At 44.3% G+C, this 17,138-nt stretch overlaps 2 protein-coding genes across 21 annotated transcripts in view; one reads left to right on the plus strand and one right to left on the minus strand.

Annotated features, from left to right (window-relative positions):
* Positions 1-11,849, minus strand: part of DLG2 (discs large MAGUK scaffold protein 2) — a 1,043,894-nt gene extending 1,032,045 nt beyond the window's left edge. For 6 of the 16 annotated variants that reach the window (XM_048080922.2, XM_048080923.2, XM_048080924.2 and 3 more), the window contains exons 1-4: positions 11,629-11,848; positions 9,875-10,927; positions 8,937-9,069; positions 7,736-7,840 (exon numbers count right to left, since the gene is read on the minus strand). In XM_048080922.2, the coding sequence (XP_047936879.1) occupies positions 7,736-7,840; positions 8,937-8,991 (160 nt within the window). In that variant the 5' untranslated portion in view covers positions 8,992-9,069; positions 9,875-10,927; positions 11,629-11,848. Of the gene's footprint in view, positions 1-7,735; positions 7,841-8,936; positions 9,070-9,874; positions 10,928-11,628 lie in introns of all 16 variants that reach the window. The other 10 variants (XM_048080928.2, XM_048080926.2, XM_048080933.2 and 7 more) reach the window with 5 other exon arrangements.
* The window catches only part of LOC106039878 (transmembrane protein 126A), a 308,882-nt gene that overhangs the window by 289,697 nt on the left and 2,047 nt on the right, over positions 1-17,138 (plus strand). For 2 of the 5 annotated variants that reach the window (XR_010828658.1, XM_048080958.2), the window contains exons 1-4: positions 11,931-12,050; positions 13,067-13,191; positions 15,334-15,527; positions 16,589-16,703. Coding sequence is in view for 4 of the 5 variants with exons in the window: in XM_048080958.2 (XP_047936915.1) it covers positions 13,076-13,191; positions 15,334-15,527; positions 16,589-16,703 (425 nt within the window). In the remaining variant the exon portion in view is untranslated. The other 3 variants (XM_013187357.3, XM_048080959.1, XM_066990551.1) reach the window with 3 other exon arrangements.

Raw genomic sequence — 17,138 nt, forward strand, 5'->3', positions numbered from 1 at the left:
CTCAAACCAAGAAACAGATGACTGGAGTACCACGTAATTCGGGCAGATGCAATTTATTTGTTATGTGCCTGTTTTCAAGACCTGATAGCTCCAGTAAAGCCACATAAGGTAACACTATATGGACCAGAGTACATAACTGGCCAACACCAACCTTATTATTTTAGAAACCTGCTGTGCTTGAACACCTGCAAGCCTCCCAAGAACTGCTGCTACCATCTGTGAAGGTTTGCTACGGCCACCAAACTCCTGCCACGAAAGAAGGCAGCTTAGAAAATGGAGAGGGAAAAATAAAGCAAATACGATGTCAAACTTAGCAGCAACTGGAAACTTCTGCCTCGCACATGCAAGAAATCACAGTCAGCTGGTTAACGGCAACCTTCACCAGCCCAAGGTAGTTTCAAGCGACCACTGACTCTCAGGGAACAACAGATTTGCTCAGAAGACAGTTTGTTGGCAAATTTAAGATCGTATTTGCTTATATTTCCTCCCATTGGCATCAGAATCGGTGAACTACAAAACTTTAGGGGTACAATGGTGTGGGAAAATGTTGACTTTTCCCTTTCCAAAAGGGGGTTGTTATTATTTCTGACTAGCAAAGTCTTTGGCATGGGTGAATTTTAAAGAAAAATATGCCAACACATTTCAAGAGACTCTTTCCAGCATTTGGAGAACCAGAATTTGGAAAATGTAGGGCACCAAAGCTGGAAAAAGAATGGGGGAGGAAAAAAGCAGCAGCCAAAATAGACGTGAGAAATGTAATCAGAGCACCGGGAAAGAGAGCAAGGAAGTTTTTTTCAGTGAACTTCGATAACTTTAAAAAAAAAAAAAAAGGATCTCCAAAATTACTTGCACTTTGGGGTTCAAACCTTACTTTAGATGACCACTGGTGGAACAGCCAGAGGTCTGAGCAAACACTGTTCCCTGCCCCTGTTATTTTAGGATCTCTTGATTTGATCCTGGGCTCTGGAAAAGTCCAAATTTTGAAACGAGTTGTTGTAGATCACAGGGAGGGGTCTGATCCAAGCCTAAGCCACCAACAACTCATTCACCTTTCTTAGTCTTCACACAAGACAGCAAACACAGAGGAACAAATCCTGTTAGCACGCAGCGCTCCTGCATACAGAAGACCTGGGCTTCACAACACCTACATGAGACTGCCCTGTAAAATCTGAAGTTTCTAAACCCGAGGTAAAAGCCAGTTAAATTTTTGAAAGACGCATAGGAAATGGTATACTGAGACAGCTGAGAGAGAGACAAAATTGCAGGTTACAATGCTTCGAAAGCCTTGAGAATTACTAAAAAATGCCAATCGTTTATATATATTTATTTATATATATTTATATACACATAAATGAGGTGCAAAAGAGGGGCAGCAGAGGGCCAGCAGACAGGGAAAGTGTGGCCCTGTACAAACCAGAAATCTCTCAGCACCTCTGGCCCTTCATGTAGGGATTTAATAAGCCCTCGGGGAAAGGCCCCACAGGGGTTACACGACCCCCAGGAACCGTAAGGCCTTATGGATGTGACAAATAATAATGTAGGGGTGATGAGCACTCACAACAAACAAGCAGAAGGGTTAAAAATGACTGTTCCTGGGAGCGTGTATAACAAGTGAGCCCACCTTCTGTCCTGCTAGGAAAACCAAGTGGACAGAAACAGGACGGTTAACCATTTAAGTCAAAGCGATTACCCCACAGGCTTATTTCTAGGCTCTGGGCAGCCAGGGGAGGCTGCCACAGGGCCTACGGAGATTCAACTTGAGTCGGTGGCTCTTTCAAGGAATGAAATTTAAAGTGAAGGTTTCACTGAGTCGCCCCGCTAAGAAACCTCGTGCTCTCCATTAACTGCAAAAGGAAGCGTTGCCTCCTGGATCAACCGTAGCCTTTGTGAATTCCCCGCACGGGCTGCCCTCCTGCAAAACAGATTTTGGAGCAGTTCAGTTGTGAAGGACTGTTGTTCCAGGCCTTGACGCTGTTAGCAGACCAGAAACGGGGCAGATATTCTGTGAGAAGAACTGCTATGCAAGTACAACCACAAGTTTTACAGGACAGGGCAACGCTGCGTGCTCAGTTCCAACCCCTAGGACCTTTGTACATGGTTTACATTGCCAAAGCCTCTTATTCCCTCTTCTGGAATTATATTTATCTTAAAGCAGTCTCCAAAGCCTGGATGAGAACCCGTGAATGCCACAGAGCAGACTGGTGGATGAAGCCAGACAGGAGTAGTGTCAGCTTTACAACACGCACACACAAATGGCCAGGGAAGAAATGATAAGAACACCTGGGTTCCTTTTTTTGGCATATTTGTTAGGAATCAGACGTTTTGTCCAATTTACTATAAAGAAAACTGGGTCTTTATGAAAAAAATCCGTTTTCCATGATAACTAGCTGCAATGTCAGTTTGTTGTCTGAGTGTCTTCACGCTCGGTTTTACAGCACATAACCGTACATCTGTTCTGTTAAAACGCTACCTTTACTTTGCTTTCTTTGAGTTTTAAATATATTCCTTAAAACTTGACTAAATGTACTTACCCAAGGAACAAGGTAACTATATAAAGACCAGTTAGTGCGTGGTTCAGCATAAAACCACGGGAAACTTTTCTCCAGTGTTGAGCAGAAAGCATCCTGCAACCAAAGCTGCGTTCCTGGTGCCCCAGAGCCCAGCTGGGCTGGTGGGGATATCGGATCCCTGCAATCCCACGGGTGTCCTTCCTCTACTCACCTCCTCCTGTAAATACTATTAACTCTCAAAAACAAGCAAATAAAAAATCACTCTTAATATTTAGTGTATGATCTGTTCATCTTATGTATCACTTTACTGTAATAAGATCCCCTTGCTCCTTATCAGTGGCTCATTGTGGGACCTTTTCTTCTTCCCACTAGATCACTTCTTTTCAGGGATCACAGAAGGGTTTGGCAACTGCTGGTATCAGCTACTAATCCCACAGGGGCCAATCCTTTTTCCTAGAGAGCTCTTTTTTTTCCCCAGCCACACTGAAGGTAAAGCGAGGACTGTTTGTTAGTGATCTTTTCTCACATTTCTTGTCCTGGCTTCATGGATCGTTTGGGTCTCAGATACACAAGCAGATTCTGGGGCCCTGAAGCTCCTTCTAGGATCAGAGAAACCCTGCAAGTGTAATTAGCTTCACCTGAACTTCCTGTTTCTGCCTTTCAAGTGTCACAACATTAAAATCTAGGTGTAAAAATCAGCAATGCAAATAGGAAGACAGAATGAAAATGAAGCCACTCGCCCCCAAAATGATGTAGCACCAAATGAAAACCTCTTGTTTATGCAGCGGAATAAAGGCAACTTGACAGAGCTTAGCAGTCACAAAAATATGAAAGAGCCCTGCTTTGAAGAACAGCTGTGTCATACACAAAAATCTAGCTGTACAAATGTAGCTGTATGCCGTACACAAGGCTAGTGGAACTTGGTGGATAGTTGTAAGAGTAAAAAACAGGAGTTACACACTTATTACAGCTGTTGTATGGTTTTGCTTTAAAAGATTCAAATTTAAAAATAACATAAATGTGAAAATTGGAACAAGGCAGGCAGCTAACAAAAAGGCATCTGTTCTGGAATAAATAACTTCCAAACTCATACAAAACGAGCACTGTTTCGCATGAAAGAAAACAATGTGGAATTACAAAAATTCAGATCTAATCCAGTAACACTGACATCTTTCTGGAGATGCAACAAATAAATAAATAAAAATAAGAAATAGAATGAGATCCAGTCTTCTTTATTTATTACCAAAACACACATTATGATCTTACATTTTCCCAGAACCTCTTTTGGATTTTTTCATTTGAGAACTTTGTATTAGACTGGAGTCTCTCAGTTGATAAAACAACAACAAAAAAATGAATTCTACATTTTGGATGTTAAACAATTGAATCTATACACCTGCAAAGTTTGGTTTGAGGTTTATTTGTGGTGGCTTTGTTTTATTAAAAGCACAGCTCAGCAGGCATTCGACCTCAAGATGGTGTTGCTGGAGAGCACAACACCTAGGACTGAACTGGAAGGTGACGAATTACTCCTCTGCAGGGTAGCGACATATGCCATGCAGCTAGGGGAGCGAGGAATGTGAAGCACAAAACGCTGGTTTGTTTGCAGAACCCTAAATTGTCCAGATTCTCTCCTTCCCAGAAGAAAGGAGAGAATGACTCACCTTCACTCACCTTTCTGACAAATGTGTTTTGAAGGAAGCATTTACCTCTTCTTCCCCACAGTGAAGACAGACTTAAGGACACTTACACTAAACTATCTTGGTGAAGAAAGTTTGATGCCAACAAAAGCTCCTCTGAAAAGCAGCCATTAAAAAGCAAACAGTTCCTTCACATATTTTGTGTGTTGGTTACTACTGTCATCACCCATCAGGCCAAACGAGCCCCACTGGCTATTTCTGGGATGAATATGGCAAGAGAAAACGTGATCTTTATTTTTATAAACATACTGTTTGGCACAAAATCCTCAGTAAATACAGCAAGATACCATAGTGAAACAGACCATAAATACTTGTAAGAAGCAAGAACCTGATATGGCCCGATCAAAATAAGCAAAACTGAGTAAGGCAGTTAATTCTCAAAATGAGAATTTCACCAATTTTCAGCAAAATGCTGAAGCAGGGGCTGCAAAATCACCTTTTAGCACCCTGGGCTACCAGTTACAAATTCAGCTTTTTCTCTGTGGTCACCCTCTGACATCTAACTTGGCCATCTGGAACAAAATCAGAAGGAAGGAAGGGAGGCTGAGAAGGGGAAAAAAATGCTTATCATGCAAGATTCCGTTACTTCCACTGAGTGCAATATGCGTTTAACAGGAGTGGGAGGAGAGGATGCACAGCTGCCTCTTGTCTCTATCAACAGCATGGCTGATTCCAGTTCTAGCGACTAACAGTACAACAATTTGTAACACTTTTTCCTGACAAAAATAACAAATAGTGTTAATTTATAGCACTCACGGAACACACAACGTCAGGTCTCATAAAGATCTCAGGCAAGGAGATGTTTTTTTCCCCCTACACGTTAAAGGAGAGGCTGAGATATCACCCACCTGAGCCCAGTGAGCGTGGCTACCCTGTGTTCCTGAAGCCGATGTGGAGACAGGAGGACAAGTGCCAAGAAGAAAATTTAGACCTCAGGTGGGTCAAAATGCCCTCTCTGGAGGTAAAAGTCTCTCTGCTGACTAAAGCAGCCCCCTGGGCTAACAAGGTGTGCACCCCGTGTACCTGAGGCAACTAAAATGGGCAGGATCTGTTGTAAGAAAATCTGACAAATAGCAGAATGATGGTAGAATGCAAAAAAGCCCATAAAATTCACTACTTCCAATCCAGAGGCATCTTAACTTTGCAGCCTGCGCTTATACAACAAAGACTTGTTCTATATTGTGTCTGCTCCTACAGTCCTTTTGTGTGCAACATGTGTCGCTGCTTCTCACAGAGGTAACAGCCTGTGGCTGGAAAAAGATTACTGCCAGGGAAGAAGCTACATCCTTCAGTCATAGCTCTGTGGTGGAAGTTGGGAAAGTTTGAACAGCGATTTTCTGCCACTCATTCAATTCTTGGGAAACAAAAATTGTGCTTTTCGTAGTCTGTAAGCCTAGCCTACAAGTTTGCACTGCTCCCTGTTGATTCACTGTAAAAACTGTGAGGTAGTTTGACAGAACTTGGAGTGAAAAACGTCACTTTTTAGCCACGTGCTTATTTGAGAAAATTTATTCAGCAACTGAGGTGACAAAAAGCTTGTAATACTTACTAGAATGAAACGGGAAACACAAATCTACTTCAATACCTACTGGATTTCCTGCTTAGTAGGCTGTCAGGAGACTGCAGCTACAATCACCAACATTTCTGAGCACCAAAAGTTACAGCCCTAAATTGAAATTTTGTTATTTAAAAAGAAGTTCAGGGCACAAAGAACTCCAGTGCATTAACGGGAGCTAACTTTGTCTGACTCTCTATAAACTTTGCTTTTAGAATTCCTGCCCAATTGTTTTAGACCCCTTCCTTTCAACAAACCAGCCACATAAAATTTGTATTACCACTGCATAATCTAGTATTTCCTCAAGCGTAGCTGTCACATTCTCCTAAATGGCACAGACCACATGGGATCAGATCAACGTTTTTTAATTCTTCTTGTTGATTGGTTTAATAAAATATGTCCTTGAAAGCGTTTCTTTATATAAAAGGTATGATGAAAAAAAAATTCTATGTAAAACAGAACCAGCACGCCTTCATAAGTTGACTACAAAGCAGAGAGAGTCAAAATATTCATGGCAGCCCACAGGGTGCATCTGGCTCAAGATATGGTTCCTTTCAGTCTCAGAGCTGGAAAATGGGGTGAGGGCAGTATAAACCCCACTATTGAAGCATCTCCTACCGCCTAAACACAGCCAGAAGTGTAAAGGTGTTGGCAGGGTTAGCAGTCGTGCAGCCAGGCATCCAGGTGTGGGGGCTCCTGCCACAGCCGTGTGGATCGCAAGCAGGGCTCAAATCTGGAATCTGGTCTCTAGCACAGAGGAGCGTGGATCTACTTAGTTTTTCTGTCACTGTGAAAGACATGAATGAGTTGCAGCAACATTTCATGCTCTTCAATATTTTGTGCATGAATCCAAAATAAATGCAATTACAAATCTAAATATAGTCCCTTACTGATAACAGAGATCAACTGGGCCATCTCTGGGAGGAAAGGAGAGAAGAAATGTAAAAATACACGAAAAGCTGACTTCACTTACTAAGATTCTTCTGTATGGTAGTACTACTCCATTTTAAAGTGAAGACTTCCTCAAGAAGTTCCATAAATTTGTTTGGAATAGTTGTATTCAAACACACCCTAGTTTATTTGTGAAAGTAAAGCATAAATTAAGAGAAAATTATTTAATTCTCAAATTTGTGCATACCACATTGTCTCCAAATGGCACTATCCAACAAGGAACTTTGTAGCTAAACTCAAATGCCTAGTTTGATATAAAATTCAGTGTACTTAAAACAAGTGAAAGATGAGCAATCAAAAGCCAAAGAGAACAGCTGTTTGTTTCATCACGTAACAGCAGTAAAAGTACCCACACAGTGCTCATCCCAGATCTAAACGGAGCCCTTTCAACACCTGCAGGGTACTTCCCTCTCCCTTTCCAGCCTTGTTTTTTTCCTCTCTTGAGACTGAAAGCAAGTGTGCCAACTCTGTCCGTATTCTTTGGAATGTGGAGCCTTATTTCCCTCCCCAAAAAAATGAGAAAAGAAAATCATGTCACTCTAACACATCGGCCAAAGGCCTGGCATACCAACACAAACACGATGAGAACCAGCAGCACGCCTTTTTCTCCACATCCATAAAGAACTGGTGCTCCCTCTAAGTTATATGGTTTTTACTACTAAACTATTTTTCCAGCCTAAGAAGGCCTAGACTTTTAAAAGCAAGATGGCAGACAATGCATTAAGCGTTAAGGTGGAGTACAAATTATGTCCAAAGCTACGTGAAATCTGTAGACCAGTGCTGGATGTGAGAGCTCTTTCAAAACTGAATCCTCAAAACACATTCACTGTTCTTTAGCAGGACCAACCACTGGTCAATGCCAAGGAATGCAGAGTTTGGTAACACCTTCCAGGGATAGATACCAGGATATTTAAAAAATAATAGTCTCAGTACCGAGTTTAGGGGAATATTTTGATCAAAATCCAAAAGAGCAACACGTAGAGAAGAGCTGAAATGGAGGGGGATAATCCTGTTCTTACCGATGCTATTGAAGTGCACCATTTTGTACAGCGCAGAAGTGAGCGCCCCACCAAGATTTCCACAGATGGCACGGGTAGGGAGGACAGAAGACATGAACTCCCAAACTCCCAAGTACATAAGACCAGAAAGGGAAAACAAATCATTAACAGAAGCATGAAACCAGTTAGAGCCAAAGTGCTGTCACAAACATAAAGCAAACAAACGGAAAAAAGAAGAAAAAGAAAACCCACAGGGAAAAAAACATCAATCTCCTTTGCTCACTGGAGTATTATGGATTACTTATAACAAAAGCAGATTTTTTTTTTTAACTGATAGCGTGTTTCAAGTTGTCAGCAAGCTTTTAATTACATTCAGAAAGTTGGAGTCTATTGCATGGAGTAGACAAATTAAGCCATCCAAAATAATAATAAAGTTGCTGATTCGCTAACATTTTTAAGCCTGCAATTCATATGCTTAAATACATTTTTAGCAGTATCTTCTTAATACCCAAATACATTCACACTGGCAACTTCAGCACACTGACTGATGGGATAATTTAAAGTATTTCAAGGAGGATATTTGGGTCTCTTGAGATTATATTTAAAATTTGGCAAAATAGAAGGAGAAATTAAAGCCTTGACGTACATTAAGACAGAACTAGACTGTCTGGAAACAAACAGGAACTCCACCGATTTTTAAGGCCAGAAGGGACCGCTGTGATTGCCCATCTAGCTTCCTGCACAAAGGACCCCGTAAGATTTCACCCCCAAAATCCTGCAAGTATTCTGAACCTGACACACAGCCAAACATGCTTCACAGAAACATCCTTAGTGTCATTCACCTAATTCGGAGTTAACAGTTAAAGTCTAAAAAGACTGTCTTAATTTTCCTTCCGTAAACAGGTAAAGCATGCAAGCCTCACAGTGCGTTAGGGTGATGTGTTAGAGCACAGCAACGTGAATTATTAAGTGGGATGTTCCTCCATACACGATCTCTCTGCTACTACATACAAGTGTCAGTAATTACGTGAATGACAACGATTCATTAAAACATTTCAGGTTTCAAATTTTGTCTCTACACTGTCATCTGTCGAAATACAATCACAAAATCCCATTCGTTGTTTTTGGTTTGAAAGCATTTCTAGCAATCTGTGTGGTTTTATTATTATTATTTACACAGTAAATGGCAACTCATAACCAACACCGAAGGGATATTGCCTACCAGGAAAAGAATGAAAAGTCCCACTGACTGTATCCCCGTTTGTGTTGTGAAACATTCACTTTTTGTTCCTTCCCCCACGCTTTGGTATCAGATCCAGGGATGTGTCAAATCCTAGGACATCTGGAGAGATGAGCTGAACGGAAAAGGTTCACTTGCCATTTATTCTATTAGCATTTCCTGAAACTTTAAATACGTGCCATGTTTACCAGAAATAACCCAAGGTCTACAAGTGTTTTCAGGGTAAGAATTTTCCCCAATATTTCCCAATTCTTGTCTGAACGCTGGCAACCACATTTTCCAAAGCTGCTTCTACACTTGCTGTAATCACAAACTTTATGGCAGAAGGGGCAAAACGTAAGGCTGGTCATCTTTTTTTAAATGCTGCCACACTACAGTCACAGATGTAGTACTTTCATATTGTATTACAGCATGGAAATCAGAGTTAATTAAAGTTGCATTTTAAAAAACACGTTCAAATCACCTTCAAAACACAACTCTTGGAACTTTTATTTAACATTAACTTTGGAACTTTGCTATTTGTTTACGCTGCTACTGCTGGCTGATGTTTATCTGCTAAAAAGGTAGAGAATAGAAAATAGCCCAAACCCATGATTTTAAAATTCATTAGTGTTTGTAAGACAGGCTTCTCACAGCATTAAATGCCAAGCTCTTGGTGTCTGTTCAAGATCTCTGATGGCTCATCCTTACAAAATAAATATTTAAGGCCAAATTTGACACGACAGATCTTAAAACATGCCATAAAAATACTTTTAACAATTTCTATTGTAAGTGCACTGATTTTTCTCCCATTTTCAGCGCAGAAGAAAAACAATTTCAATCCCCCATTAAAACACTTTTAATTTCAAATTAGAAGCACTAGAAATCAACAATCTAACAACATGGAGATGCAAAATGAGATATGAAGCTTCATTGCCCACCTTTCTTCTTGACTGGCATTCTTCTTCCTACTTCTGAATCTGGTTGCAAGCACTTATTTAGGTATTAACGATGTACTACTGGAGCACTGCGAGGTCAGGATCTGGCTATCTATTGCAAAACACTTCTACAGTTCAGTTAGGAAATGCAGCTTCGATCTTCATTTCTATCAGTACTTGCTGTTTTCTTGTATTGGATTTCCGATGCTTCCCATAAATAAGAAAAAAGGGGGAAAAAAAAGAAGCTTTTTGATTTAAGAGATGCTTTCAATTTCTTTAAAATATATTTGAATCTATAAAAATACAAGAGAAAATGCTCCTTGGCAATACAAAACCCTATTACAACTCCTCTTCTGGCAGCAAAGTTTGAAAATTAAAAGATTTTTATGCAATTAAGGCACAGTCCATCTCTAGGCAGCTGTCTCAATACTCCACCTGTACATGCTCAAAAACATGTTATTTGCAGGACAAAAACTCCCAAATAATCCAAAGAAGGAGGAAGACAAAAAACAATCCAAAGTGACTCTTTAAACTTCTTTCACTTCTTGAATGAATTTTGCTAGCTATGTATTGATTACACAGCAGACTGAAAAGGTCCCTTTTTCCTCACCAGACAACAGCCTTCAAATATCACCCTCTTACCCACCAGAAATCACTGGCCAGTCACTTTCATTTTTATTATCTGCAAGCCACCCAGCCTTACGGTCTTTAATGTCCCTCTGATCCTCCCATGTATTAAAAGAGAGGATTGAAAAGGAGGAAAGCAATCCCTTGACCTGGAATTATTAAAGTGACAGTGCTGCTCACTGGGCACTTTGGCAAAGCAGATTGCTTTCTAGTGGAGTCATTTACTTCATGCCATTTCTTCCCTTGCAAAGCAGCCACCTCGTCAGAGAGGGATAAGGAGAGTTAGGAGAAGAGCTTCACAAATGGTTCATTTTCAGAGATAATGAAGGATTACTGAAATAAAAAGCAAGCCATGAGATCAGTCCAGAGTTTCCCACTCAGAAGTGCAGCTGGTTGGCTTCAACATGAGCTCTCTCACTCTCCCATTTTCTGAAAAACAAAGAGAGAAACAGAAAAGGGATAGATTTTCCCCATCTAGCTTGTTAGTTAAAAAAAAAAAATACTATGAAAAAGGTGGACGAGCTCCAAATGCTTCCCTTCCCCGCACGAGGAGCTGTGATGCACATGACAGGGCTTTGCTTTGCATCAGCTTCTTTAGGAGACTGAAACTGAATTGGTGAAGGGGGGGGCGGCTCTCTTTTGCTCTTTAATGTTCACAACTGAGACCTGTCTCGGATTCCCCCCCAACACCTCGCTTCCCCACCCCAAAAAGGGACTCCCTGGTGCTTTTTGGAGCGGGACAGCGCAGAGGGGGCTGGCTTGCCCTGAGGAGAACTGGGGTGGGATGCAGAACGGGAGGGCGGGGGTAGGATAGATGCAGAACTGGAGGAGCCGGGCTAGATTTAAGGAAAAGGACCATTTTCCTCAGGATGAGCACGGAGCTGGGGCGGAGCGAGGATGCAGCCGGGGGTAGGGACGGACACAAAGGAGGAAAGGGGGGCGGCAAGGCGAGAGGGGGGAAAGGGCAAAGGCAGGGGTCGGGCCGGAGGGGGGGGGGGGGGTGAAGGGTCTGAGGGGAATGGGGCCGGGAGCCCTGAGGGGAACGGGGCCCAGGGCCTGAGGGGAAAGGGACCGCGGGCTCTGAGGGGAATGGGGCCGCGGGGCCTGAGGGGAGAGGGTCAGCGGGTTACCCCGAGGGCTGGGCCTCCCCCCATGGAGGGCTCCTCGCTCCGCTAGGGGGAGTCCCCGCGTCTGGGCCGCCGGCTGCAGGCTCCCCGCTCAGCCCCGTCTCCATGGAGGAGCCGCCGCCGCCATCCGCCGCCATCCGCCGCCCCTAGCAACGGGCAGCCGGCCCTCTCCCGCCGCCCGAGCAGCCAATGGGAAGCCGCCGTGCTTCGCCGCTCGGGCGGGATGCCCAATCAAAGGCGTCCTCTGAAACCTCTGAAACAAGATGGCGGCGCCCACGAGGGGGAGGGCTGGAGATGGGAGGAGCCGTGCAGGAAGGGGTGGGAGGAGCCATGTTGTACGGCGGCTGGGAGCAGCCATGTTGTACGGGCCGGGCGTGGTGGCGGCCATGTTGTAGGCGGCCGGAGACCTGAGGCGGAGCGGCTCGGTGAGAGGGGGGCGGGCGGGCGGCGGGTCCGGAACGCCTCAGATCGCGGTGTGGGGACCCTCTTGGGGCTTGTGGAGGGAGTTGGGAGGGGAAACTGCGGAGAGCCGCCTCCCAGAGCGAGCTGCCTCGGTATTTCGCCGTTTTTAAGGCTTTTTACCTCAGGAGGGGCGGCGGGGGGGCGAGGCCCAGCTCCGCCGTCGCTGCCTCCCCCCGTGTGTCCTGAGGTGAAACCAGGCACGGGCCTGCAGTCAGGAAAGGAATTAGGGCAAGTTTAGGAAGCAGATTTAAGTTTGGGAAGCTCTCCTCTGTGGTAAGATACGTAGAAAAGGCGTTTTAGTCGCTAAATGCAGAGCTTAATCAAAAACTTTAAGGCCTGATCAAAAACTTGTAAGCGTTCTGGCTTGATACAGCTAGCAGTACCAATGCTAAAAGCTATTAGTTGTGGAACATAAAACCAGAGTATACAGCCTCGTGATGCATTTAATTCTTTATAAAACATGGATTTGGCATCGTTTTTGCAGTGAAGTCAACTTAAAGCTGCCCAAAGCAGTGGTGGTGTTGGCGCCCTTCCTTGTGCCACTGGCACTAGGAATTGCTGTATCAGAGGTGATCAGGCTGGAAGAAAAGCGATTGCACTGCCCATCATTAAGAGGATCTCCTGCTGTGGGAGTTTAGCAAGTGGTGCATGGCCCCAGGGTTGGAGGTGCTCAGGCAGGAATGTCAGGAGGATGAAGCAACCCATTTTGGTCACAGCAAGTACTTAAGTTGGCTTAGGGCACTTGTAAAACCCCAATTGCAGCATGCTCCTGCTAAAGAAAGTAGTTTGGTGAGGTTCATATAGTCAGAAACGTCAGACTTCTGCAGCTGGATTGTGCCCTCTACGTCTGAAAACTCTGCCATGAAAAATAAGAAATGAAATAGTGATTGCGTACTGAAAGAGAATCTAAATGTTCATTTGGTACGTACTGGGGGGGGTGTAACTGATTACATTTCTTTGCTTGTTCTCTATGATCCAGGACTTCAAGATGACAGGAAGAGAATTTTTTGAACTAGATTCTCCGGCGCAGAGACTATATTTGGAAAGAATAAAGCGGATGGAAATCATACAGAAGTTGCTAAATGAGCTTCCTAAAACAGACCAGTAAGTGTCGGTAAAATAAATGAACTGCAGCAAACATTTAAAGTCTTTTGGAGGCTTTTTTCTTCACTTTTATATTGCAGATCTTCCTTGCAGCTACAAAAATACTGAATTGCAAAGGCGCTAATTTTTGTCCAGAACAGAAAGCTTAGTTTGTGTATTTTTTTAATATGTTTAGTTCACTGTTCTTGGCGGTCCTGCTCAGCTGCTTTCTGGCATTGAACTCTCCAGTGCTTAGGGTTCCAGGATGGCTGATTAGCCTTGACTAGCTCTGAGCTTTCATACAGCCCTGTGCTAGAGCTAACAGATTTTCTAGGAAACAAATGTTGGAGAGCATAAGGCAGATACCCTTGTGGTTCTGCAGGAATCGTCCTGCATCCAGCAGGGCTGGCCTGGGGCCAGAACCGAGCGAGCATCAAGCTGCTAGTTTCTGCATTTCGTTCTGCACAGCTCCCCCATTTCAGGAAGGTGAGGCTGAAGCAGCCAGGTGGTGGTGTAAAAGTAAACCAGAGCTGTACACCGGGCTTGTCAGCAGGGGTTCTGCGTGGCTCAAAAATAGTTAAGTGTCTTCTGGGCCTCACAAACATTTTTGTGCTTTGTGGCGTGATATTTCAGTGCAAAACCTTACTGGTCCTGAGCTGGTTTACGCGTGTGTATCTTGCATAAGTTGTGTACGAATAATTTAGAGTAATGGGAAGCTTTTTTTTTTTTTTTTAATAGGATGAAATTGCTGTCTAAGCAAACCACAGCTAATAACACAGGGCCTTCCCACACAGGTGAGAAAGGACAACGCCAAGCCTTTATCCTTAACGTTACTGGTGGTATAGCTTTGTGTAGGATCTGGTGTGCTTGCATGCGACTTAACAACACTTCTCCTTCCCCAGAAGGCCTGGGAACTAAGGGGGAGGCAAATACCTCAGTGGTGACATGGTAACATCTTGATAGAAACTGTGGTACCTGGAGGTTATTGGGCCTTGGAAGGAAATAGCTGTCATAAAAGAATGGCAGAATGTACCAAAAGCTCATGGTTTTAATGTGAGGGAGCTAGTATTTTAACAAACAAAAACAGCCAGCCTTTTTTTTTTTTTTTGGAGTATAGCTGTTCCGTATATCAGTAAACCAGATGAGATTCGTCTCATCCTGGGTACATCAACGTGCTCCGCTTTGCTTTCTTAAATACCAAGCTAGATTTTAATCTGTCCTCTGCATGTATGCATATGCACACATGCATTTCACTTTGGCTGTAAATAGAGAATTTTGCAAATAAATACGACGTTTGGCCTAGCGTAAAATTTGACCAGTTAAATATTTTATTTTCTTTAGGTCTTTAGTGGTAAATCCAATTTATGACAAGTTTTAAAACACACTTTTAACGTAATAACACTGGCACAGCCTCAGAGCCAAAGTGCCTTCCAGTTACTTGCTCTGCCTGGCAATGGTTGTCGTTCTTGGGATTTTTACATTTGTGGAAACCTGAAGTGAAGCATTGTTTCCATTAATCAACTGACTGCCAGGTATAATGATAAAGATAAAAACGCACAACTTCTTCCTGCAAGTCAAATGCAATAAGTCACGGACTGCTCATCAAACTGGCACACGTTTCCGTTCCCTCTCTTCTGTTGCTTGCTGTGATGGGATGCATTCCAGTGGGAACTGCTCGTCAGGCTATTAATTGCTGCCTGTCTCTGACCAGACCTCGTTCTAGTCTGTGGTCACCATGTTATAGGTTACACCATCTCTGTTGCCATCGTTGTCCCTCGATCTATTCTGTAAGCTTTTCTGTTGAAACTAAATCTGTACTTCCGGGCTAGAAACAAGGCCGATCGCAGGAGCTAGCTGGGATTCTTTCTCAGAAACCATTCTCCTTAGAAACACACTGATTAGGAGAGCAAATGTGTTAAAACTTCCATTAGCTGTAACAGGAAAAATCGTAGAAAAGGCTTCTCAGTGTTTCTGACGCTTCACTCAGGACCCCTGTGTAAGCTCAGGCATAGAGCAAAGGACGCTGTGCTGGTTGCTGCTGAAAGTAATTACTCCTCGTTTCACGTCGCAAGACATTTACATCCCTTCTTACTGCAGAGTACTCAGAAATGAATTGTAGCACATAACTGTAACTATTTTACACTTCTTTTCCTTTTTTTACAGGAACCTTTGCAATCATGGATCATACTTCCTTGCAGGAAATTCAAGCTTATGCGGCTTAACAGCAAATAATTACTTCAGGAAGATCCTAAACGTCAGAAAGGCTGCCATAGTGTCTGCTTTGCCAATGGCTGTTATCCCATTTCTCTCAACAGCAGCAGTTTATGAAGTCTTTGTGCGCGAACCTTTATTTGCAGGTAAAACTTCATTATTTGTTGTTCTCAAAAGGCCTTTGCTCTCTTGAAAACGCTGGCTGCAAAGAGGAGTTTGAGAAATACATTGGGCAGCAGTGAGTTCTTCAAATTGTGAGTGGGAGAGTATGTATGTATGTATATTTATAAATACACATTTTTTTCCTGTTACGCATCACTGATTTTAAGTACTTTTCACTCAGGAGGGCATGGAGAATTGGTATTTGAACTGCAACAGAACAGTGTGGTTTCCACAGTCTGTATGATTTCATTTGAAAGTCAATTTCAGAGTGATATATTCCCCGTGGGTTGGTGTATTGGGTTTGCGTGGCAAAGATTTGGTAGTGGGGGGCTGCAAGGGTGGCCTCTGTGAGCAGAGCCCAGCAGCTGCCCCATGTCAGATCAGAGCCAGCTCCAGACAGCTCTGAAAGGTACCTGCCACTGGCCAGAGCCAAGCCATGAGTGACGCTGGTTGGGCTTCTGGGAGAGCAGAGTTAAGGAAGGGGGAAAAAAAATCCTGCTGTGCTACAGCAGCTGGGAGGGAGGGGTGAGAACTGAGAGAGAAGCAGCCCTGCAGCCCCCAAGGTGAGTGCAGCAGGAGGGCAGGAGGTGCTCCAGGCACGCAGCACAAGTTCCCCTGCGGCCTGTGGAGAGGCCCCTGGTGGAGCAGGCTGTCCCCCTGCAGCCCATGGGTCCCACACGGAGCAGATCTCCACGCTGCAGCCCGTGGAGGAGCCCCCGGTGGAGCAGGTGGATGTGTCCTGGAGGAGGCTGCGGCCCATGGAGAGCCCCCGCAGGAGCAGGCCCCGGGCCGGAGCTGCAGCCCGTGGAGAGGAGCCCACGCAGGAGCAGGGGGTCTGGGGGGAGCTGCCGCCCGTGGGGGACCCGTGCTGGAGCAGTTTGCTCCTGGGGGATGGACCCCGTGGTACGGAGCCGTGTGGGAGCAGTTCTTGAAGAGCTGCAGCCTGTGGGCAGCCCCCGCAGGCTCAGTTCGGGAAGGACGGCATCCCGTGGGAGGGACCCCACGCGCTGCATGTTGACAATGAACTGTTCTGTCTGTCATGCAGGTGAGCTGAACTGTGAAGTCTGCACCGTGGTCAGAGGAGGATTAGTAGGGGCTGTTGTGGGTGGTCTCTATCCTATTATCATGGCTCTCCCTGTGAATGCAAGCCTTGCGGCCAGGTATGTCTTACTGACCTGCAGTGAGGGCAAAATTTTTGTCTGTCACATCCTCAGTTCTCGGTTTAAGTTCTGTGGATTTTCAGTCTTTGCACACCTATCTTTTTGCATGGTTTTCCTACATGGAAGGGAATTTACATTAGTCAGCTCATTACAGGGATAAGTTCATAAGAGCTGTGATACCAAGGTCTACAAAACTGATCCATTGTAAAACACTCGAGTTTAGCATGGAACCACGATGTGCCTGGGTTTATGAAGTTGCAGTTGCCACCCTGCTGAGGGGTGGAGATGCCCCACTGGTGCTTGGCTGGGCAGCTGAGAACTGTTCCTGGTGCTGAGCAAGGCCCAGCACCCAAACTCCCTGGTGGGTAATTTTTGTAGGTTGGGGTCAGAGCGCAGCGAGGGGATGGTGAGACCTGGCAAGACCCCAGTGCGTGG

Source organism: Anser cygnoides, chromosome 1, assembly GCF_040182565.1.
Source record: "Anser cygnoides isolate HZ-2024a breed goose chromosome 1, Taihu_goose_T2T_genome, whole genome shotgun sequence".
NCBI lineage: Eukaryota > Metazoa > Chordata > Aves > Anseriformes > Anatidae > Anser > Anser cygnoides.